This window comes from Pelecanus crispus, chromosome 5 (genome assembly GCF_030463565.1).
Source record: "Pelecanus crispus isolate bPelCri1 chromosome 5, bPelCri1.pri, whole genome shotgun sequence".
In the NCBI taxonomy this organism is placed as follows: domain Eukaryota; kingdom Metazoa; phylum Chordata; class Aves; order Pelecaniformes; family Pelecanidae; genus Pelecanus; species Pelecanus crispus.
The window spans coordinates 67,402,544-67,426,791 of NC_134647.1; the positions used below are offsets into that span (position 1 = coordinate 67,402,544).

At 40.3% G+C, this 24,248-nt stretch overlaps 2 protein-coding genes across 3 annotated transcripts in view; both read left to right on the forward strand.

The window, feature by feature from the left end:
* The first annotated feature begins 186 nt into the window (after positions 1-186).
* Positions 187-21,363, forward strand: ORC1 (origin recognition complex subunit 1). 2 transcript variants are annotated; one of them, XM_075710031.1, is made up of 18 exons: positions 187-217; positions 1,197-1,302; positions 1,679-1,806; positions 3,178-3,347; positions 3,759-4,134; positions 4,798-5,089; positions 6,850-6,954; positions 7,315-7,507; positions 8,572-8,678; positions 9,378-9,479; positions 9,984-10,155; positions 12,428-12,535; positions 13,300-13,449; positions 14,695-14,814; positions 16,360-16,526; positions 17,688-17,775; positions 19,133-19,273; positions 21,340-21,363. In XM_075710031.1, the coding sequence occupies exons 2-18, from the start codon at positions 1,214-1,216 to the stop codon at positions 21,361-21,363; spliced, it is 2,532 nt and encodes an 843-aa protein (XP_075566146.1). In that variant the 5' UTR covers positions 187-217; positions 1,197-1,213. The 2 variants fall into 2 exon arrangements, with proteins under 2 accessions (XP_075566146.1, XP_075566145.1); XM_075710030.1 differs by lacking the exon at positions 21,340-21,363 and having other exon boundaries at positions 19,133-19,450.
* Positions 21,364-21,378: 15 nt separating this feature from the next.
* Positions 21,379-24,248, forward strand: part of CC2D1B (coiled-coil and C2 domain containing 1B) — a 34,448-nt gene continuing 31,578 nt past the window's right edge. Inside the window, exon 1 of the mRNA XM_009483217.2 lies at positions 21,379-21,444. Coding sequence (XP_009481492.1) covers positions 21,379-21,444 — 66 coding nt within the window. The remainder of the gene's footprint in view (positions 21,445-24,248) is intronic.

Sequence of the window (24,248 nt, forward strand, 5' to 3'; positions counted from 1 at the left end):
ATCTTCGGGCCACAACGTCCTTTCCGGCCGCGGCTTCAGGGTGCCAGGCGCAAACATGGCGGGGGTCCCTGTGAGGCCTCTTCCCGCCCCCTCCGCCTCGCGCGCGCGCGCGGCCGAGGGGTCCGGCTGCGGGCGGGCTTTGGCGCGAAATTCCGTCCCGGCGCTGGCAGGAGCTCGCGCCGCCGCCGCCGCGCACGGGGGTCGCTGGGGCGCCGCGGTGAGTGGGCCTCGGCCCTGCGGCCCGTGACGGGGGCGGGCGGGGCAGCGGCTCTGGGGAGGGTGGTGGAGCGTCTCGGTGCCTCTCTACCTGTCCGAGCCGGGGGCGCAAATGGCCCCGTCCGACGCCATGGCCCCGCAGGCCGCCTGGGAACCGGGCAGCAGCCCGGGGCGGGGAGCGGGCTCCCTGAGGCAGAGCCCTGCCCGAGCTCTTCCCTGCCTCGTCCGAGCCGATGGGCTGGGGTGGGCGAGGGGGCAACAGCACTGGGGGCGTGTGGCGTTTTCCTGAGCCCTGCGGCCTGTTTCCAGAGGGGAAATTCTTATTTGGAGAGGCGGGGGGGGGGGGGGGGGGGGGGGGAGGGAGGGGAGGGCGACAACAAACAAACAAACCAAAAAAAACCACAAAAATTGAGCGGAAGCCAGACGTTCGTGACGGTCTCATCCGCCTGGTCGCTGTGAGGTCTGGACGAAAAGCAGCAAGCCATAGTGTTAAAGCGGCCGGCAGTATTGCCCCGGCCATCGCGGCGGGCGGGCGGCGAGCCCCCGGAGCCAGGGGCTGCGCCGGCCCCGAGGACAGCGCGGCAGAGCGGGAGGGCTTGGTAATGGGTGAGCAAGGAGTCTCGGTAATAAAGAAAACACAGAAGACATCTATCCTGATGACTTGCTCTGTGAATAAGCAAAGGAGCCAGTAACAAGGGAGTCGCGTGTTTGTCATGTGGTTTAGTGAAGCGCTGGACGTGAAAAAAAAGGAATTGAAGGACAATGGACTACTAAATACCTTCCCTTTTTCCTCCTCCCTCAGAGGGGAGGCGTTTGGAGGCTTTGGGGAAGGTAGGCTTCTCTGAATCAACCGATGCATGCCACATTCTTCATACACACTGAAAAGATTGATGGCGTTTCTGTGTATCTGGCCACCTCGAGTCTTTCCCTGCTTTTATTTTTAAATAGCAGTACAAAAAAAGTTTGTTTATTTGTTTTAGATTTTTCCTTGGGAATCATGAACACCCGGCAACAAAGTAAAATTACCTACTCCTGGTATGGAAAACCCATGAGCTCAGACAGAAAACTGAGGACGTTCCAGTACAAGTAAATAACATTTTTTTCTGGCTTGCTCAGGGAAACTTAATCAATGAAGGTTTCTTTACCTTTCTGACATCGTTTAGGTTAATGCGGTAGTGAGAATATGAGTAAGGTTTTGAGCATTGTGTCGTGACACTGTATGTGTACAAAAAAAAGTTGTCACAAAGCTCTTGAATTATAAACTGTATAATGTATAAACAAAAACATTTAATTAAATCTGTGAATAAGTGTTGACTGTCTATTTGAAATACATATGAAAGCTTAATTGGGAAACTCATTGTAGTCTTTGCAGGAGGGAGCGTAAGTAGCTGTGAGATTGACAGGCCATCAGCTTTAAAGAATATGAAATCCTGCTAATCTGTATGTGTGCATCACTTTCTAGGGGAATCCTTATTAAATCAGAAAGAAGCGGAACAGAAACCTGTATACAACTTGGCGAGTTTATTTTAGTAGAAGGGGAGAATGCAGATCAACCTTTTGTGGCACAACTCCTGGATTTATATGAAGATGGTAAGAGAAGTAAAAAAGTGCCTCCTATCTGAGAAATCTTTAAATGTTTTAAAGATACCTATTTCATGGTGATGTATTTAGCCCATAAGCCAATATCACTGGCCTAATTTATTACGGAAACTAGGCTTTGGCAATCACTGCATCTGTATTCACATGCTCCCCAAATACTTGGGGCTGATGGCTAATTTCAGCTAAATTTGATAGATAAACAGAGAGCTTCAAGACATTAAATTTTTACCACCTTTTTGCTTAGTTGTCTAATATAAAAGAAATGGTCCTTGAGGGAGACAATGTGAGCTCATGCTTTATTTAGAGACTGGAGAATCCAAATGGAGCAAGAGCACTGCAGCCTGGGAACTTGCATCTTATTAGACATCAGGGAATTTAGCAGTAAGGTACAAGGCTGGGTAAATGTGGCTCGTGACTTCTGTCCTTGTAGAACTCCTTGTTTATAGATACTAAAAGATAAATCATGGAAGGTGAGTGATACAAAGACTATGTCTGAGGCTGAATTAGAAACTGCTCATTAGCTACATCTGCTTTCTTTGAACAGTTTTTGTTTGTTTTGGGCCATCATAATAATGTTTTGAGGTTTTTTTTAATTCTTTTACTTTTTAAAACATAAATACTTATCACTCCAGCTTATTTATTTACTAATGCAGATTTATCGTACTGTAACTGAATGTTCTTTTCATGCTGGAATGAAACCTGTGAAACTTCCCTGAAAACAAGATTTTTCCTTTTGTATCTTTTGACAAATTTGTTAAAGATACATCGCTTTGTTTTTCATTCAAAGATGAAGACCTTAAAATGTAGAAAGGAACTTAATGTTCAATTGTTATATGTTCCACATGTTTCTTTTAACTCTCCACACTGAATCTGTTCATAGTATTTATTCAGACTTTCTTCTAGACGTTTCAACTGTAGGATTGTCTGGTTTGTTAGGTAGTTAATAAATGTGTTTCTGGTTTACCTCTAAATAACATTGAAATTTCAAATACTGTTCTGAAACTTCTCACTTCTCCTTTTATGTCACTGTTTTCAGTTAGTGGGGTCCTATTAGATCATATTTATGCAAATAAGGAACCTCTTCATTTGTGATAGTGAACTGGTGGATCAGCGGGTCTGCAGGTATTTTGTGATTGAGACCCTATGTAGGTGTTACCTTAGTGCTTAAAAGTCTCAACTCAAACATTTTAATTTAGCTTAGAAAATGGGAATTGTCATCTCTTGTCAGATGCTTTCTCGCCTGTGTCCACAGAGGATTTCTATCCTTGATGGCGTTTCAGCTAAAGTCATTGAGGTCTGGTAATAACTATTTCCAATACAATAAAGTTCTTAATGTTCACTGACTTTTTTTCATTGTTACAGGTGTTCAGCAGAAACATGCAGTTGTGCAGTGGTTCTCTCATATTACAGAGATACCTCAGAATAAACGGAAACTGCTTAAAAGAGAGGTTTCTCCCCAAGAGGTGTTTTTTGATCAAGTTCCTGGCTATGACACTGATATAGCTGTGGAGACCATTATTAAAAGCGTCATGGTATGTACTGCAGATCCTGTATACAGAGAAGGAAGAAACAATTTGAAAAGCATAATAGAACAGTGCAGCTACTTTATTGCCTCCCAGACCAAATGTGTGATGTGTATTTGTTAATGCAGTTAACACAGGACAGGATAGTTGAAAACTGTTGATATTCTGTCTTTCCTCCATCCCAAAATGACTTTGTTAGCAGCCAGCTTATTTAGAGGTTTGCATGGAAGGAAGTAATGTGATGAGAGTCCTGTAGTGAAATAAACTTACGCTAGTGTAAATGTAGGTTAAAGGTGTTGCCCTGTATAATGAAGGATTGCATGAGTTCCGATAGTAAGATCTGTGAATAGAAAATAGTTGAATGTTAAATTAACAGGAAATGTTAAGGTATGTGTGTCTTGATATTTTCTGGTTTTACAGGTAATACCACTACATCTAGGGGAAGAACTACCTATTCCATTAAACAGGGAACAAACTTTCTATGTAAAACAGTCTTGGGATGGGAAATGCTTTAAGACTTTGTCCCCTGACACGTTCTCTAAGCTGAAAGAAGCTAAGAAGAAAGGAGGTGGCATTCCAAACTCTTCAAACTCATTTATTCCTTTGGATACCATTTCCCACCTGAAAAAAGAGACAGAGAGAGTTGTTCGGAGTGCCACAAAACCAAAAAATGTGGAGATGGAAATAGAATCAAAACATTCTGCTTCCAAGTCCTCCCTTGCTAAGGAGAGACATTCACAAAGAGTGGCTAATGGCATCAAAACTCCAACAGCAAGGAAGAAGTTACAGTTAAACAGTATGTATATGGCAATATTCTGTCCGTTCGGTAGTTTTGAACGTAATACGTTTTGTGCCTTTTCATTTTGGGTAGTTCAAACAATGGTAATATTCAACATCAGTATTTTTAGCTACCTTATTCAGGCTTTGGGATTAGCCCAAGCCTTTTAGGCACATCACTTGTTTGTCTTTTATGTCTGCTATTTTGATCAACTGTACTGCTTATATCCAATTGCTGTTGCAAATGTTTTTTTTTTTTTTAACTGGTTAAGTCTAAGTTGAATTGCTTCTTGGCTGAAATGCTACCAATCAGCCTAACTTGACCTCAGAACATCTCACTTCAATCTTCTGATGGTGCCCTAGAATGTTTACATTGGGCTGGTTGAATAAGCACATTTGATCCTGTGTAACATGCCATATTTTCAAACTGGAGCCTGAGTAAAGTTGTAAGTGATGGAGGTGGGTTAGGAAACTGAAAAAATCAGTTTGTATTCTATTTACTCATCTTTTTAGAGGAAGTGTATGCCTTCTGTATGTATTCAGCTCCTTGTTCCTGGAGTGTAATGCCATCCCCTTTAATTTAAATGACAGCAACCGAGCCAGTCATACCATGTCTTCTGAAAGTTAACCAAACGAGCCATATTAAAGCCTGACAGAAGTTCATTTTGCTCTTGATTCCTAGGTCCCACAAGATCTCCTAAAAGCAGGATCCTGGGATGTGAAGTTTTGGAACTTTTGGATGATGACTGTGATGCAGTAGCACCGTTAGAACCATCAGCTACTAAAAGAAAAGTGAAATTCACTGGCATTTTAGGCTCACCACCAAAAATACGTTGTGCCAATGATGAGTCAGTGTTTGATACTGCAGAGCACTGGCAGAGGTTTAGTGATACAATACGATTATCCCCCTATAAGAAGGTCAAAGACTCCAGTGAGAAAGCGAAGAATCTTAATATAAAAGATGACACTATATCGTAAGTGATATCCTCTTTATAATTACTTTTGTATGGGATTTCTATTCTTAAAGCACATTTATGAAAGACTGCTGGAGAGAAAAGCAGGTCAAGTCTCTGTGTATCATGTTTTGCCTGTTGAGGTTACTGAGAGAAGGGGGAATAGTCTAAACAAATGCACTGTGGTGAAGCTCTAGAAAGTGTGTTACTTGGATGTCATGATTGGGGAGGTCATAAGAGGAGCTGACTTTAAAGATGGACACAAACAGTTTGTGGTTACAAGAACAGAGAGAAGAGGTTGGAAATGGGAAGGGTAGGATGATAGGAAAGGGAATTGAAGCCATATTGATTGTTATGGTTTGTACTCATTGGCATATGGATAAAAATCTGTTTCCCTACAGTCACTGTACGTATGTCATACAGACTCAAATGTGCCCTACTTGTGACAACTATTGAGATACGCTGAACTACAGAAAGGGATGTAATTGGCCTCATGAGAGTTCTCATGATAATTGTATGTATACTTTGCTAATTTTTATGTAGAAAAGAAATCAAAACTCAAAAAGTGTAATTGTTTAAGTATATCTTCACAGAGCCTTTAAAAATGGCATTAAGCTGGGGCAGGAGGAGAATGGATCAGACTTTCTTGTATAAAATGTTGCAAGAAGCCAAAAACCAGTCGTGTTCCTCCTTTCCTCCTTTCAAACAGTAAAGATGTGGGTGCAACACTTGGTGGATCTGCACCCCATTTTTGTCCCTTACTATATAACAAAAAAACTTTTACTTTTCATTGGTAAGGTAATGGTATTCAGTGGTATTTATAGAGGTAAAAAAAAATTCTGAACTGTCTACAAATAAAGTGATTCATCTTACTGTGTCCTTTGAACTAGTAGGAAAGTTGTATTAACAGTAAAGTGTTACAGTGGTAGGGATGAAGAAGTGCCCAAGAAGACAACCAAGGAATCCCAAAACACAAACAGAAAAATGTACTTCAAAGGGCAGATCAAAGAGATGCCCAAAGAAAATCATGTTTGTTTTCTCTTTCTCTTAAAAGAACCCAAAACCCAAGCAACAACAAAAACCCACAATCAAAAAAACACTACTGTTTTGAGCCCCTGTCCCTTCAGTTTGGCAGTGTTATATTTGTGAAATAATTTGGCTGCTAATTCAACCATATCAGCATCTATTCAGTGCTCTTCACTGACATATATGTGTCTAACTGGGGAAGTGAGGGAAAGCTGTTAATGTGCAGCAGCTGTCAGTCAATGTGAAATAAATGGCTGTTGCCAGCCGAGGGTGCATCAGGAAACGAGGTGGTGTAATGTTGATAGGGCCCAAGTCAGAGACATCTGTTTTGAACAAATGCTAGTGCAGTCATTGTAGTCACAGCATCATAGGTCAGCTGGCAACTCTGACTCGTATGGACTCAAGGTCTCTCTCTAGACTTGGCAGCTTTCCTCAGCTGGTTCACAAAGCTTTGTAGAAACGCTTACACTTTACTATAAAAATCTATGGTACAGACCATGAATGAACTATAGTAAATATTCTGTGGGGTGGGGTTTTTTTTTTTGGCAAAAATAAATTAAAGGGAGAGTGTAAGAGAGGGAAAATTGTGCTGCCAGTATGCATGCCATAGCCAATCTGTAGATGACTATAAACAAGAATTCATGCTGGATTGACAGCCGTAACAATTGAGCCTGAAGTTTGAAAGGCCTTCTTGCTATCTTTAGAAGTGTGATGCAAAGAAGAAATGTAAATAGCTTTGTGTTCTTTCTTTACAGCCTAATTGGACATCAGGAACTGGATAGTCAGAGCCCTGTATTGACCCCTCGCTCTCGTAGAATATGTGCACAGAAAACAAGCGCTCGCATTACAGAGCAAATCAGGTAAACTTTTGCATCTGTGATGTCTTACTCGGATTGCTATTGATAGCTTGAAGCCTTGAGAGTTTGTCTAGCTTAATACTGAAATGCAAATGTTTCTCGAAGCACAGGTTAATTGCAGCATGAGTAAAAATTCTCTTATGTTCAGAAACATAAAGCTGACTCATGGTGTTCATCAGAAAACTGACTTCCTTTTAAACCAGTCTACTAAATAGCCATGGAAAATTAACAGCTCAGGTGAAAAATATGTTGCTTGCTGATTATGATAACTACAGAAAAAGCTGAAAATGTGCAAATGATACTTTGTAGTGTGTAGAGTTGTATGGATTTTTTAAAAACTCGTGTCATTTCTGTTTCTCACAGAATATTAAATACACTAGAGTTGAACCAGGAAGAGGATTTTCTGTCTAGCTCAGACAGCTCTTCAAGTAGTGAGGAAGAGAATGAAGTGCTCTGTACACCAGAAAAGAAAACTAAATCAAGCAGAAAATTCAGCACCCCAAAATCTTCGAGAAAGTCTTCAGTTCACACTCCTTCTAAGACCCTGAAGAAAACTGTAAGGTTCAATACAAAAGAGCTGTTTTTGTTATTTCTGACCCAATTATTTGAATGCTTGATGCCTGTGTACCAAAGTTTAAGTATCTGAACCCCTTAGTTTTTAATGAAACATTGTCTTGATTCATATGATCTTTGATATAAGTAGGTTATGCAAATGTATAAAACACTTATGTATTGTGAATGTTATGACAATGTTGATCAGAAAGCTCTAGCCTAAACAGGGAAAATGTTGGACTGGAGCCAAACTAACTGATGAATCCGTTTATGGCCACTATTTTTACTTTCATTGTAAGCTGCACACTGAAACATTTTAGTTCTATTTCTGTATAGTCTTCATTGAGTGCAGTCTGTATATATATAGCAGAAAGTCATAAGACCAACTTTGCACTTGGCAGTAGATCTGTCCTGATTCTTGAAATTTTACCAATGTGCAGATGGTTACCAACACAAAAGGGATGCTCTACAGCATTCATGGCCACACCAAAGAGCATGGCCAGCAGTTTCTTGTAGTGTCGTGGCCGCTGATGGAGGTGGGATACCAGGCTACATGAATCTGAGGCCTGACTCATTAAGACTGTATATAGCACCATAGCCAGGTACATACTGTCAAGGGTTAATTTTTCCTCTGTGTTTATGAAATGTCTAACACAGAAAACCTGGTGTGACTAGAACTTGTAAGCACAACAAAGAAGAATAATTAAGATATCATATGGCTTTTTTGTTTGAACAATGAAATTAAGATAGATCAATTTCTAGTTGCTTTCTTAAGAACTGGACCACTTTGTAACACAGCACTTCAGAAAAGCATTAACAATTTAAAAATTCTTCAGGCAGTTAAAAGGTATAATTGTCTTTGTCACCACCCCCTTTCCAGTTTCTTTTTTCCCCTTAGGAAGAAAGGACCATGAGGCTTGTTTGATGATTCTCTTTGTAAAGACTTTCTCTTTTCATCTTGTACTCCGGCATCCCCGGATGTAATGTTTGGGAAACATGAATGATCACTCTTCAATAGAAATTGCCGTATGTAGAAAATCTGTTTGAGGTTGTAACTTCTCTTCGCAGCCTTTACCGGGAACACCCAAGACACCCCGGAATGCAACTCCTGAAATTCCCAGGCGCAACCATGAAGCACAGAAGCCAGCCAGTATACTAGAAGAAGCCAGATTAAGGTAGTGTGTGCTCAAGGGAGGAAATCATCTTTTTGCATTGGGTATGCGGAACAGTAGGCTATGTTAAAATAGGGAAATGTCATCTTTACCATATTGAATACATTTTGTAAAATGCATGGTGTTTTGATACCAGAGGAGCATTTAAGAATTTACAGTACAATGCTAGATTTACAAATACTAGTAGTATTTACAATACTACTTTTACAGTTTCAAATTATTGTAACCAGTCCATGGCTAAGTTCTTCAGAACCAGGTACCTGCCTTTATTCTGTGCAACATTAGAAAAACAAAGATCCTGTCTTACTAGCTTTAGATTGTAAAGGTACAATATCTGTCTCCTCTTGGTGTGTGACAAAGCTTTATAGGTATCATATCCCCTGTTTTATCCTACCTCTACACTGACTTAGAAATTTTTTGTGAATTGCAACAGCTAGATCTTTATTGCTGCATATTCATGCTGTTTGTTTATGAAGATGACTGTTCAGCCCTCTTAAAATCCCAGTAGGCTACTTCTTTTGGGACACCTGACATTGGTGTTCAGACTTAAAGTATGTAAGAGAGACTTGAAAAACTACACACAGCTATGAAAGATGGAGTGTCTGGCTATTTGTTTTCTTCAGTAGGCCCTTCAGGTAGAATTGTGAAAATGAACTCTTAGACTTCCTATTTAATTTTTCTTTTTCTTTTTTTAATCAAAAGGCTGCATGTTTCTGCTATCCCAGAATCTCTACCTTGTCGTGAGGAAGAATTCCAGGATATCTATAACTTTGTGGAAAGCAAACTTATTGATGGTACAGGAGGGTGAGTTTGTTGGTGAGACTGTAACCAAGATCACATCTACCTATGGCTCAACAGCAGTCAGACAACACTACTTTTATTTTAAAAGTTAATATCATTTGGCTGAATTAAAGTTCCTAGGTGAATTTTCCTGGTATTTTTCTTCGTTAAGAAGGGTTGCGCATAGAAATAATGCGGGCTCCTTTACTGTACGGATTCAAATTAAAGACCAAAATAACTAGTCAATTTTAAATGTCTGGGAAAACTTTCTTTTTAAAAAAGAGGTAAATTACATTTATGAAGTATTTTAGGTTGTTAATTGCTTCAGTAATAATAAAAATCTTCAGGATCCTCCAATGTGTTATGTGTCCCAATTTGCAAATACAGTAACTGAAATATAAGGAATTGCCTGAAGTGACAGAGGAGTACTATTCAAGGCTGGTCTCAGAGCCCAGGAATTCCAGCTCATTAATCCTAAGAGTGTTACCATTTTGCTCAGGCTGCTGAAAAGGTTTTCTCCTTTTGTAGGTGCATGTACATTTCTGGAGTGCCTGGAACAGGTAAAACTGCAACCGTTCATGAAGTAATTCGCTGTCTTCAGCAAGCTGCAGAAAATGATGAACTACCATCATTCCAGTTTGTAGAGATTAATGGTATGAAGCTGACTGACCCTCACCAAGCTTATGTGCAGATACTAGAGGTAAGTAAAGCCTCTTCAATGCCTCTCTGGTTTGAAAAAAGGAGAAATCTATGCTTTGCCATCAGATCTTCGATGTATTACAGGGTTCAAGTCACTTAACATATCAATACTTCCAAGTAGTCCCTCCGAGAGACAGAATGCTTTTATCTTAGAGCAAGCTAAAAAAAATAACTTAAGGCCATGGCCAACTTCTTGAACTATTTTGCTTGCAGCTGCATAGGGGCAGCAGCTGGGAAACAGCCTGATTTATTACATACACTCAGGTTTTTAAAAAAAAAAAAAATCTAAACCAGATTCATTTTATAGTTTCCCTTTCTATAACTTTTTCTGCACGTGTATGCTTAAAAAGTTAGAGATGAGAACTCTGGAAGTCAGTGTAGCAGTGGAATGATTACTAAGAGGGTCTTAATTGTTAATTGTTTTGTCATCATAGCAATCCAGCTAAAGAGGGACTGTCTCTGTCAACACTACTGTATTTCAGATTTCCATGGCAAGCTAGTCTGCAGCATCTCATCTGGGACTACTGACTGTGCTTGCATTTACATGGGTGTGAATTAATCTTCTGAGGACTGGATTAAGGTCACGCAATAGTCATTAGACACTAACTAATGTGACACTAACACTTTGTCAGTCTAGCCTAACTTTAAGCCAGTGACCTGGAAATGAAATGATGGTTTCCTGAAGTATCTAGTTCCTTTTCTTATCTATTTATTTAAGTTTGACATCTTCTATCTGAGCAGGAAGTGGCATATGTTGTTCTAATATTACTATCCTCATAGTTGGGAGTTAAATTTAGATATTTGCATCCTTTCCTCAAACCAGCATAGACAGTGTCTTGCTGAGGGATTTGTTGTAACCAGGTCACTGTTTCTTTAGCATAGTGAAATGCTTCATAACAAATACCTTATCTCATGGTAACGTTAGAGTATTCTAACATTCTTTGTTACTATCCCGTTCAGCATACATCTTTAACGTTAATAAAGAATAGGCCTTTGGAAGTAAAACTTGTTGCCCACCACGGGCCCTGAACTCTTTAAGCTAGCCCAGTTAAATATCCTTCGGGGGAGCATGTAGTCAAATGAACCACTTATTTCTCTGGTTCCTTCTGCCTCAGCTGTTATCCAAGTACCCTAGCTAGGCTGCTCCTACTTTTCCAATTGCTGCATCTCTTGCTACAGGTCAATCTCAAGCTCCAGTTTGCTGATGTTTCTTTGCATCACTGAAGCAAATTCTGGAGTGTTCGCTATTGCAGCTACCTCACTGTCATAGGAAACTTTATATAGAAGGAACAGGGGCAGGAAAGGAAGGCCTGCACAGATGAAGGAGACAAGGTTAAATACGTGGGTACAGTAAGTGTGCCAATTCCACCACAACAAACTGAACTCTGTGGTATATTGGATGCCCAGTTCCAGACCTGTAGAAGCAGGATCCTCTGGGCTTCAGCTGCTCCATAGGACTGATTCAGACTGTTCTGACTGAATTGGAAACACGAACAAGTATAGGTTATACATTGTTGTCATGCTCTGGCTTTTTTAATAATTATGAAATCTCAGGTCAGTTTTTAAGGGATTCTGGAGAACAAATACAATTTTCAAATGCAATCTCCATTTCACTTTATGGCTTGACTCTGAACTACATTGCACAATTGATTCAGCGTATATAGTGTAATTTTGAAATGTCATGCTTTAATTTCTGTATATCTTTCTGACCTGCAAGGGAAGAGGTAACGTACAGTCAGCTCATCTGTTTTGCCACATGTATTATTGCAGAAGCAGTTCTTGTTGAAGGTATCTTTTTAGCTTGGAGTTGAGTAAACTATTTAGTTCTAGATCCTGCTGATGATTCATTAATATTTTAATGGGAGTCCAAGATTACTGAAGTCAGGCTATTCTTGTCAACTGACTTAGGTTTTCAGTAGGTGTTTTGTGTTCAGAGACACCCTTGAGCTATGCTAGGTTTAGAGTCCTCCTGAGACTGGTTCAAGATTACTTAATGAATTTATATTTAAGACAAATTGCAGGAAATTCTCATGGCCTTTCTTTTGAGCTATGTATTCTTTTGTTTCCATTCCCCTTTATGGACAGTTTCTGGTAGACATGAGTGTCTGATGAGTGACACTTTTTTTTTTTATATGCCACCCTTCCTCCCAGAAAAAAAATCCAGATGCTTGGTGTTGAGTGTTAGAGAAAAGTTAAAACTGAATAGGAATTAAACTTCCTATTGCCAGGGGTTTGGTGTGATTAACCTGCAACATTGTTTAATCCTTGTCCAGTTACTGACAGGTCAGAAGGTGACAGCAACCCACGCTGCAGCACTGTTGGCAAAACTGTTCAATACACCTGGACCAAAGAGGAAGACCACAGTGCTGATAGTGGATGAGGTGAGACAAAAAATCCTTTATTCTCTTTCCTTGAAGTATCATAAGAAATAAGTTTTTGGAGGATGGAAAAAGACATGCTTAGAGTATATCATATGTGATCTAAAAGGAATAGACTTAGGAGAGAAGACACGCAAGTAGTTCCTCTTAGCATTAGTAGGAAATGGAATTTAAATGGGCAAGTATCCTGTTGCAGTATTGTTCTCTGCCTTAGATTTCACGTTGGCTTTATGTTTTGTTTTAGTCCAAGTCATGGAATGAGTTGTTCTATCAAGTCCTAAATACCATAGAATTCAACTGTATTTTGTCTGGAAGATACTGCTTTTCCAGTGAGAAAACTCACAGTGAAATAAGTCATAGCCAGTTTTGAAACTCTTTGAATATGCTATGTTCAGTAATAAACAAATGCACACTTATTTTTTGCTGTAAGCTAATTCAGGTTCTCGCATGGAGGGTCTTTTAATCTTGTTAGATGTAGTCTTAATATCACAGTAGTGTTTATAAATTCCAGCTGTTTAATCACTCTACTGTGATTAATACTGTTCAAACATCTAGCAGGACTGTGCTTTTCCAAAAGAGATTAGAGCCCTAATTCAGAAAATGCAGTCCTATTAGTAGATGGATAAAGGAAACACAACAGAGACAGCTTGTTCAGAATCATGTAAGAAGGCTTCTGTGCCAGAGCTAGCTCTCTCAAACCCCCATCAGGTATTGCAAATACAAGGCCATTCTTTTTCAGTCTAATTCTTCTGTTTCTATCTCTGCAGCTTGATCTTCTGTGGACCCGGAAACAGAATGTGATGTACAATTTATTTGACTGGCCGACTCAAAAGCACTCCAAGTTAATCATCTTGGCTATTGCTAACACGATGGACTTGCCAGAGAGAATAATGATGAACAGAGTGGCTAGCAGGCTGGTATGTACTAGCAGTTTTGTGGCTATGCTATAAAATGAGAAAAGATTAAATACTGTATGCAGTCAAAGTAATCCAGGAGAAAGGTAGGATTGGTTACATCAGAAGTTAAACAATGCTTTTATAATTCCCTTTCCTCTCCAGAGGGCAGATAATGGACACATAAATCTTAGCAAAGTAAGTTTAGGAGCCAGCTTGCTAATCAGATGTTATGCCGTGTAAGTACACTGTGTTCTTGTAAGAACAAATTAAGAATGCAGATGTCTTTTTAAACTTATTAAGGTCTGGATAATCAAATGCTGTGCTTCGTGGTTAAGCTGCTTACTTGAGTTCAGAGAAATTCTCTTCTGATTTCCCTTCCTCTCTTCCCTTTCCCCTTTCATTCCAGGGACCTAGTTACTTATCTCTGTTTGCCATCGTCAGCTGGTATATTTTCTGTCCAAAGGTATCCAGGAAAGAAAGCTGGATGTACTCCATAGTTGTGTTGAATACATCTTCCTAGGTCATCACTTCATCACTGCTCTGAAAAGTGATTTGCAAAAACAGTGCTCTATGCCTCCATCATTCCGTGACTCAAAAATAGTTCCACAATGTGTGAATTGCATTCCCCTACCCGCTAAACCCGCAGATCAGCTGAGTCCATATAGTCACAAGAGAGAATAATTTTGCATAAGAAATGCAAAATTCAGGCCTCCTGCAGAATATGAAAGGCAGTGCACCATCTATAACGTAGATTGTCCTTCTCATCTGAAAGCAGTTTTTATTAGCTTGAGCCAGAAGAGAATTTAATTCTTGGCTGGTTGCTAATGCGAAGTCAATAGTATGACTGTATATATGTATATAGATTTGCTAAAGGAGAGATGACTATTTTTTCATAGTTTCTGCTGTTACTGTATTAAAAAATAAAGCGTAAACAGTTGTAATCAAAAGATTTTCATATTAGGTGGCTCTGATTTGTTCACAAGTTTTGTAAGAGAAATTTGAATTCTAATATCAGCAGCGCTTGCTCCTCAGGCCTTTCAGTGGGGAGGTCCAGCCAGTGGTCCTCACTTAATCACAGTTTTGTGGATTTGCTCATTTATTTCACAAATGTGAAGTGGAAGAATTGATTGCATATTGCTTAGAGGGGAAAGATGTGAAAGAGATTGCTCCTACCAGAGAAAATAAAACTACTATCTAACTGGTAGAGCAGTTTAGAGTTTTCAAGCACTACAAACACTTCTCACTGTATTGTATTATTTACTATAGGGCCTCACCAGAATGTCCTTTCAGCCCTACACCTACAAACAGTTACAGCAAATTATTTCATCCAGACTGAACAGCATGAAGGCATTTGAAGAGGATGCAATTCAGCTAGTTTCCAGAAAGGTAAGCACAGTACAGATGTATGTCCTTTGTGTTGTGCTAGGTAAAGAGTCGGGGGGGGCAGCAAGGGGGAATGTTGTCACAGTAGTCAGACTTGGTTCTGTGGTTGTGTGGTCTGTATTGGAGACAAGGTAGGGCTCAAGTATTTTCGCAGAAAACATCGCTAAAGCAGTGTCCTTGCTTTTTCCACCTACTTTGAGAAGGCAGCAGTATATTCCAAGAGCTGGAGGCATGACAACAGGAGTCGTGATAATGCATAATGATAAGATGTCAGCTTTCTCCAGTGTTTGGCATGATGTGAGTCATTGGATGATCTTGGGAAAAAAAAAAAAACTAGTATGCCAGTGGCAGTGGAAATATCCATATTTGTTCTCTGTCAAGATGTTCAAAGCCTTGGCATAATAAATAGTACTTGCTCTGTTGCCAGTCTTAATACTCAGTTGTACAAAAAATAAATAATGCATTAGGGATCAGTAGCTTCTCAAAATAAGATGTATGCGTTGTTTAATGTCTTATGTTAGCAATTATGCACTAAAATAATCTATTAAAATGATGTTAGAACATCTGTCAACCAGTATATGCTTAAACTTTTTCTGCTAAGCATCATTGTAGGATTTTAAAAAAAAAAAGTACTCATAAATATGTAAGAGTAAATATAAGCATTTGTTTTGTTATGAAGGATCCACCTTTTTGTAAGAATAATAGTGATGATTTTGCAGACTGAATAATCAGCAGTGTTTTTCTAGTATGATTTTTCTTTAGAAAATCTAGAAAAATAACTCTCAATTACATTTTCTAAAGGATTTCTCATTCTTGGCTCCAGCTGGTTCTAGGGCTTTCATGTGTTATCAGCATCTACTGGGAAAACTAGGCCAGTACTCTATCTAGCGAATGTTCATAGCTTTATTAAAATTGTAAACCACAAGTAGCGTTTTAAGAAGTATTTAGTTTCAGAAATTTCAGACACCTAAAAATTTTCAAGCACTTCTAAATGTAAATTCACTATCCCAGATGTTTCTTTGAGGCCTACTGAATAATATTAGTGTACTCTTAAAATCAGTATTCTATTGAGTATGGAAAAACGGAGGAGGTTTTTGCCCCCCTTTTTTTTTCTTTGCATGAACGTAGATTGTGGTAGGGTCTTTATTGATAAGGTTTCTGAAAACTTTTGGTGTTGAACTGAACTGCTCACATTGAATTTCCTGGATTGATTTTTTTTTTTTTTTTAAACTCTGACTTCTGTGGTTATAGAAGAAAGTTCAGTCTTGAATTTCTGATGACCAGATTGGGGTGGGGGTGTGGGATGTTTGCCTCTTTTGGTTTTGGTCAATAAGATTGTTATTTAAAATCTGGGATTCTAGTAACAGTTCACAGTAGCCTTGCTCTCCTGTTTTGTGGTCGGGTTGGTTTTTGGGTTGTTTTGTTTTTCATGGGTGGGGTTGTTTTGGTTTTTTTTTTTTGGTTTTTTTTTTTGTCTATTGATTCTTGCTAAACTCTTTTCTCAACTTGTAGGAAATATTGCTACAAACCTGTCATGTTTACTTTCAGGTCGCAGCGCTGTCTGGTGATGCAAGGCGTTGCCTTGATATCTGCAGAAGGGCCACTGAGATCTGTGAGTTTGCTAGCCAAAAGAGAACCCCTGAAATAGTCAGGATGGCCCACATAACAGAAGCCATAGATGAAATGTTTTCATCGCCATATATAAATGCAATCAGGTAAAAATATTTCTCAGAGGAATTTCTTTGCTTTTGTGTCTTTTTCACTGGGGTATTTTTTCAAAAACATTCAGTCTGTGCTCACCACCCTTTGGGAGCGTATGTAATTCATTGTGCTTTGTTAAAGTATGATACAAAATAAACCTTGCAGTGCTGCTAGGAGAGAGAGGTACAAAATAGGAATTAAAGACAGGGGAAACAAAGGCATAGAAATCACTTGTACAAGTTTATACAGGATGATTCCATATTAGTGTGTTAGCTCAGATCAGGAGGGGGCTTTTGAAATTTCCTGATTGTCCTGCTTACTGTACATCGATTTCTCTGAACAGCTGTTTCCAAGTACATATATTTTAATTCCTTCCAGTTGGAACTAAATCTGGAAGACACACTTAGGAGCCAACAACTACAAACACTACTGGCTATTCAGCATACTGGACCAGACTTTGAACTAGACTGAAAAAACCCCATTCAGACGTGCATAGTGTAGGCACCGGTTCCTCAAGAGTCAACTATTCCCCTCTACATATCCACTTGTATTATGCCACTGTCTTTGCTTGCTTAGATGCAGCCACAGATGTCTGAGCAGAATGCAAGACTTTCCCATTTGAACTGGTTTCTTTCTTTAATATAAATAGATTCTGTTAGGACTTCCAAAAGGTTTCCTGAGGGAATACATGTGAGGAATCTGTTGCCCTTTAGTGCTTTGCACAAGCTGTAACTGGTGAAGTGCTTTACCAGTTTCTGGTCAAAAGGAAGAGAATCTGTTTCAGCAGGAAAGGGGGGACTAAGGGGTGCAAATATGATATTTTACTGCTTTTACTGTGCTACTTGGGCCTGAAAACTTCAATGTTAATTTGTTAATTTCTAAATGTAAGTTGACCATAACACACTGCAGAACATGTATGGTGTATGGAATGAAATGTTGTGTTCAGATATGTTTAGAGAAAGGTGTGGTGAAGTGAAATGCAGCGTATTGTGGTGCCAGAGTTGCAGGCTGTAATATAATGGCTTGTTGACATGAACTGTCCCTCTTGGCTAGAAAAATACCCTGCATTTAAATATCTGGTTACCAAGCAATTTCCCTTACAGACCTCTTCCTAAGGTTTCGTAAGTTCTGAAATTGGCAGATTGATTTTTGTCTGTTTTTGTTTTTATATTCAGGAATGCATCATTGCATGAACAAATCTTTTTGAAAGCAATTTTAGCAGAGTTTCGCAGGGCAGGAGTTGAGGAGGCAACAGTTCAACAGGTATGTTTGTGTCTCAGAGTACTTCCCCCCCCCCCCCCCCCCTTAGAAAAGAAGGGCACTTTTTGTGTTTTTTATTATCAGGCAAAAGTGTAAATATTTAAATATTTGTGGGTTTTCATCTTAAAATTTGATGAAAGACAATATTATAGCAAGGGAAATTGGGGCATAGCTGTCCAGGCCAGGTGTAAAGCCTATTTGAATGCTACCACCTGTTTGTCAGTGGTATGAAATACTTGTATTGGAAACATCTGCTGTTGTATTAATGTTACCAGTAATCTGGATCACAAAGTGATTTTTTTGGCCTGCACCTGAAAATATCGCATGCCTCCACCTAACATGCTTTACAACAGGAAAACTAAAAGAGAACCTGAAAATATCAGGCAACATAGTTCAAGCAGGAAAACTGAAAGTTGATTCCAACTTCTGTATCGCTGTTTTCCTCAATAGAGGCAGGTATGTCACTAGTACCTTCAATTTTTTAGTAGACCCCGCAGAGCTGTAAAGACTGCACAGAGTTCGTGTCATGATTCACAGGATGGAAGCTAATATTAATACTTACAAAAATGTCTAGAACTATATATTTATATATAAAATAACCTGCCAGTTTCATCTGGTTCTATGGGTTTGTAAGCATTTTAATTGCATTTTCCATTACTGGCTCCTGAACGCCTGCATCGGTTGATCTCATAGATACACTGGGCGATTGGTTCTTGAATGTCAAAGAATATTTTGTTAGACTGATTTGTTACATTTTTCCCTTAGTTTTCCTCTAACACCAAAAAGGTTTTCTTCTGCTTTTTCTAAATAGAAAAGCAGAAGACCCCAAATGATTCTTGTTACAGATTTTATTAGTCTGCATGATTTGTGACAAGGGCATTCTCCTGTGCCTAAAGGTGTATTGTGCCTTTCTAAACTGATCTTTCATGTTTGTAGTCAGTGTGACTTGTGCTTACTCATCGCTGGGCCTGAATATCACTTCTGAGCAGATTGATAATGTAATTAGTTGTATGTCAGCTCTTAATCTTCTGTATAAGCTTTAGTCTCCATAGTCCAGGGGAGGTGTAGTAACAGATAAAATGATCTAGTTAAAAAATTGCAGACAAGGCAGGTTGCTAATTGTTTTGCTTTTGGGCTATATAAAAAAGGAAATGATAGCTTGGAATTGTTATTTCCTTGACAAAGTCCTAACAGTTTGTGGTAAAACAGCAGCATGTGTGCATTTCATCTGAATGGACCAGAGCTAGTTTTTCCTCGACTCCCATAGATGTACAAGGAAGGAGGATCTCTCTTTCATCTTGCCTTACTAGATTGCAGCAGGAGGTAAACATGACCTGTGTCCTGTTCTCTATTTTAATAGGTCTATCATCAACATATAGCATTGTGTAGAATTGAAGGCATGCAGAGTCCTACAATATCAGAAATTATGGGAATTTGTTCAAGACTGGGCGCCTGCAGGCTCTTGCTGGTGGAGTCCAGTGATAAGTATCTTCACATGCGGGTACGACTAAATATCAGCCAGGACGATGTCATGTATGCACTCAAGGATGAATGAGGCAATAGAGATTTTATTTTTTAATATGTATAAATATTTTAAATATTGTCTATTTTAAAATTTTTGAAGTTGTGGATAAAATGGAAATAGTGAAATGTATTTTTTTCTAAATACTTGCTTAAATGTTGGATGTGTTTAAAGCACTTTTTTATAATAAAGAATTTGCTTCAAAGCATTTTAAATATTTGAAATCAAATTATTTGGTTTTCAAATATTTTTATGTGCTGGTAACTGGTCCCCTTTCAGCTGAGATGTATGAACCGAAATTGATTACTTGCATCACTACTAATGTTAAGGAGCTTTTTTTGTTAAGACGAGCACTGTCTGTGGCATTGCAGTTTATGTAGCTTTTCTTCATTGACTTTTTCAAGTAGAAGAGGCATCATTAAAATGTGCTTAAATACTGATACAATGAAAAGGAACTTGCAGGTAGCAATCAAGGCTGAATATTTGAATTGAGGAACCAGGAAAGAAAATACCAGAAGAAAATTGTCATTCAAGTAACCAACTTTTTTGTTTTGTTTTGATTGATTGATATCAAGGATTGCTTCAAAGAAATTGCCTTGGGTAGTTGCAGATCTGTTGAAATCTGCTTTCATAATTGACCTGTTTACCAAAATATATTAGTCATTTGGAGATGGATAGCGTGGAAACAGTTTTTAAAATTGTGTGGCTGTGGAACAGGCTCCAAAAATGGTTCTCGTTGAGTGATCTTAGTAAATAAAAAAAATGGAAGTGGCCTAAACTGGAGGTACTAGAAAAGTGAAAAGCTCACTTTTGCACGATTAGACAATGAATTTGTAGGTGTCTCTTCAGATAGCCTGGCAAACTGACTGTGTTCTCTATAGCATGGCTGCAGTTTGTATAGCAGATTAGTAACTTTTTACAGTTTTCTGAAGCTGCTACAGACAGACTTGTCAGAAAAAGTAGTGGGGTTCTTCATTGCAATGTATTTCCTAAATGCTACAGGGTTTATTTTAATTACTAGTAAATTAATGCATTTCTTAATGCGGACCAGTAACAGTGGCAGGTTGGAATGTCAGCTTCTTAGCGTCAGAACGCATACATTAAAAGTTGGGGGGGGGGGGGGGCGTGCGTAACCGCATCATCTGCAGGCGGTGTCGGCTCTTCGAAGGGCCAGCGCTGGTATTCACCGTGAGCGCTTCCTCACCGTCAGCGAGCTTGTACCAGAGCCGGCCTCGCCTTTGTCCGGCTGCTGCCAGCCGGGAGCTGTGGGGATTTTGGGAAGGCTTTCCCAAGCGCGGGGGCGAGCTGCAAGGCGCCCGGCCCCGCCCGGCCCCCGCCACGGTGCAGCCGGGGCCGCCCTCGCTCTCCCGCCCTCCCCCGGGCGCCGCTGGCCCCGCCCCAGCGCCCCTCCGCGCAGGCGCGGTGCTGCCTGCCGAGCCGCGGCCGAGGCGTCCCCGAGCCGGGCGCGCGCCGCTTCACCGGGCGCCTTTGGGCGGGCGGCGGGAGGCCGAGGTGAGCCGGAGCCTGCCGGCCGCGGGCCGGGCCGTGGCGGTGCCGCTGGCGGCCCCTCGGCGGGAGGCGGTGGGTGTTTAGGCGGCGCTCAGCCTATCGCCTCCGCCGGCTCCTCCCTGCGCCGGGGCGGGGAGGGCCCCCACAGGGGTGCGGGGCGGGCCGGGCCTGCCCCGCCCTCACGCGGCGCTGGGTCCGGCGGAGGGGGGTCCGGGCGGGCTGCGGGGCGGGGGGGCGCCGGCTGTGAGGCGCCGCGGGCGGAGGGAGGGCTGCGGGCCGGCCGGGCTGGGCTCCCTGCGCCCGGCGGAGGGCGGATGCGAGGACGGCGGCGCTGACGGGCCTGGGCCCTGGGGAGCGTGCTGCGTGCCCCCCGCTTTCCCTCCTGGCGTTGCCCCGTGTTTGGGGGTGCCGGTGAGAGCTGCGGGTTTGTGCACAGCCCGCTCTGCGCTGCCTGCCTTCGTCCGGTTTGCAGCGCGTTGAGACAGGCGAGGATACTTACGTTCAATTTCATTTTTTCATCACGTTCAATTTCTCAGTCCCTTAGAGACACAAACCTCTGAAATTCATGAACCAGCATGCTTGGCAGAAGACCTAAAAAAAGCCCTCAGGCAAAGGGCCAGGGAGCTGCAGTTGCAAAGCAGGTAAGGAAGGCAAAGGGCCAGGGAGATGTGGTTGCAAAGTAGGTAGGGAAACCTCCTACTCTTGCTGCTCCTCAGGGTAGTCTTGTTCAGATCTCTTGCTGCTGTTTTCCTGCTGGAATCTCCCGTGCGTTAATAAGATATTGCAGGACCATGAAAAAAATTAAATCGTGTGGTGTCTGTTTTCCTGCTTTCTCCCTTAGCATGTTCTTAAAGTAAACATCTGATATGCAGCAGTGGAGGTCTTGCAGGGAAGCAACAATGTTGTAATGCTGTAATCTTTGCATGAGACCTCATGACTCATGCTTATAGTAGTTTTCTACCCCCAGCTATATTGAGACTTAGTAAATTCAGTAACTATATGGAGGTTGTTCTTACATCTCTAAGAAAACAGAAATAAGAACACCAGAATATCAAACAACAAATTCAGGGGCACATATGGGAGAACATTAAGGTGCTACACCAGAGACAGTTAATTTTCATTTCCCTTGCATATAGTCGTTTTTTCTTGCAACAGATAGACTGATAAGCCTATGTCCCTGTCCTGCAGCTAAAAGTGAGCTTAGATGTGTTGGGTTTTTTTCATACTCTTTACCTTTGGATGTAGCTTCAGAAGCCTTGAGGAGAGAAATGTGATTTAGTTATGGTTGGCAGGTGTAGGAAGTCAGGCAGCAGTGTCAAAATCAGAAATACAGCCAAAGCAAAATTCTGGGTAGAATAGTGGAAGAAAAACAGAGTACAATTAGACGTGAAGAATATGTTAGAACCAGAATGGAACTTTAGAAACCTTTGAAGGTAGAATAGAGGCAAATAACACACAGAAGAGGAATAACTGATAAGAATAGAGGGAAATATGGAAAGAGATTGGAATAGGATATTAGAATAGAGAAAATAGCCAAGATATTCTCTTTTGGTGATTTCTTAGGAACGAGTATTCTCATACTGGAGGCAGAATGGTTAAGTTAGGGATCCATAATGTCACCCTTGCTCTAATATGAAAGTTTGCATTTCTCAGTTGGAGTAGTAGTATATAATTTAGTTCATTTGAACAAGGGAGAAGATAAAAGGTAAAAATATCTTTCCCCTTCCAAAAAAAAGAAACTACACTCTAAAAAGATAAAGAGTAAATAAAGGATCTGATTAACATATTTTGCTAATTTCTAATTCAATACAGCTAGTTATTCAGCCTGTCTTACAGCATGGAGGACTGTTTCTTGAAACAGATACACTAATAGCTTGTTCACTTGCAAATTAACTCAATTTAAACTGTTCTTGTGCTATGTAGTGTATCAACTGTAAGGTTTTTATAACTTTTTTCTGTTTTATTAAACATTTGTTTAATACTCTTGATTTCATTGGAAATGTGCCTTACTGAGCCAGTTGAGAGACTTAGAGCTAGAACTGCTGCATTCTGTTCTTGACTTCATTCATTACTACACTTGCTTCACTTTCTACACTTGCACAAGTGTAGTAATGAACAGATCACATGTGCTCCTGATCCATTTTGCCTATTGATGAAAGGTGTATGTATGTTCCATAGAACTTGAATCTTTAGATCACCGTTATAAATATTTTCTAATTAAATCCTGTCCTCACCTTCTTTCCATTTTATCCAAGACTGCGAATATATTAGTTTTGTTTTACAGAAGGGAGATGGATAAGGCAGAGGGTGGCTAACTGATCTGCCCAGTGCCTTACAGAATGTCAAAGGCAGGATCGGGGCTAGTAAACAAATAGCTGCTGATTTTGAATACTGTTTCTGGTCCTTGGAATCTGTGTCTCTCAGCTATGTTTCACATTCTCCTTTGGGATTATAAAAGGATTCAAAGACGGACACAAAATATTTCAAGGCAGTAGCCACCAGCACCTTGATTCCTACAGGGTTAAAAAAAAAAAGTTGTTATTACTTATTCACAGTACTTTATAAACTGACAGGCAGCTTCAGCTCCTGGCAGCACTTCAGATCCTCAGAGGCAGGAGGAGATTGTTAACCCTTGTAATAATGACAACTGATTTTTATTCCTTTACTGGAGAGAAGCTGGCCTGCTTGGCCATGTGAAGACCGATAAGCCAACAGTGGCTTGTTCTTTGAAAAAGTCTGAGGAAAGCTTCTCCACCTGCCTCGTAGGATGAATCTAATTCAGTTAATTCATGCTTATAAAAAAAGCTTAGCATACTTTGAATAAAAATGTTGTTATTCTGGGGCAGTTAGTATCTTAACCAGCAATATAAAAATCATTATTTTTATGGCATCTTAGAAGAATACCTTTTAGACTAAGATCTCGGAGATTTCTCTGATACTTATGTCCTTTGGTATGTTTTACAACAGTTGAGTGATAACCCCTGCTACTTTGTCAAATTCTGATGACTGTTATTAATAATATTAGGTGAGAGCTGTTGCTTAGCTGATGATCTGTTCCAGACAGCTGATTGTTTTCTCCAGTGTAGTGTAGGCATTGCTGGGTTTGTAATGGCTGTTTCTCTGTGTGTGTGCTTTCCATGTGTTTATGATTTACAAACTGAGGCAATGAGAAGTACCGAACAATTCTGTATATGTAAATATAGCTTCTTCGAGAGATAAGGGTGAAATCTCTGCAGCGTACGCATGTCAGACCTGTGTTGTGTGAATGATGATTGAATATTTTTTAGCTTCGCTGTTACAGGAACTGCTCTGAACTTCCCTGATGATATCTGCTTCATGAGGCTCGGTATAACAGACATCATTTTATTTTACCTTGTTATATCAGATTATTAGATAGGCTTGATTTTATGACATCATTGATTGTGAGAGTTTTAGAGGGAGTATT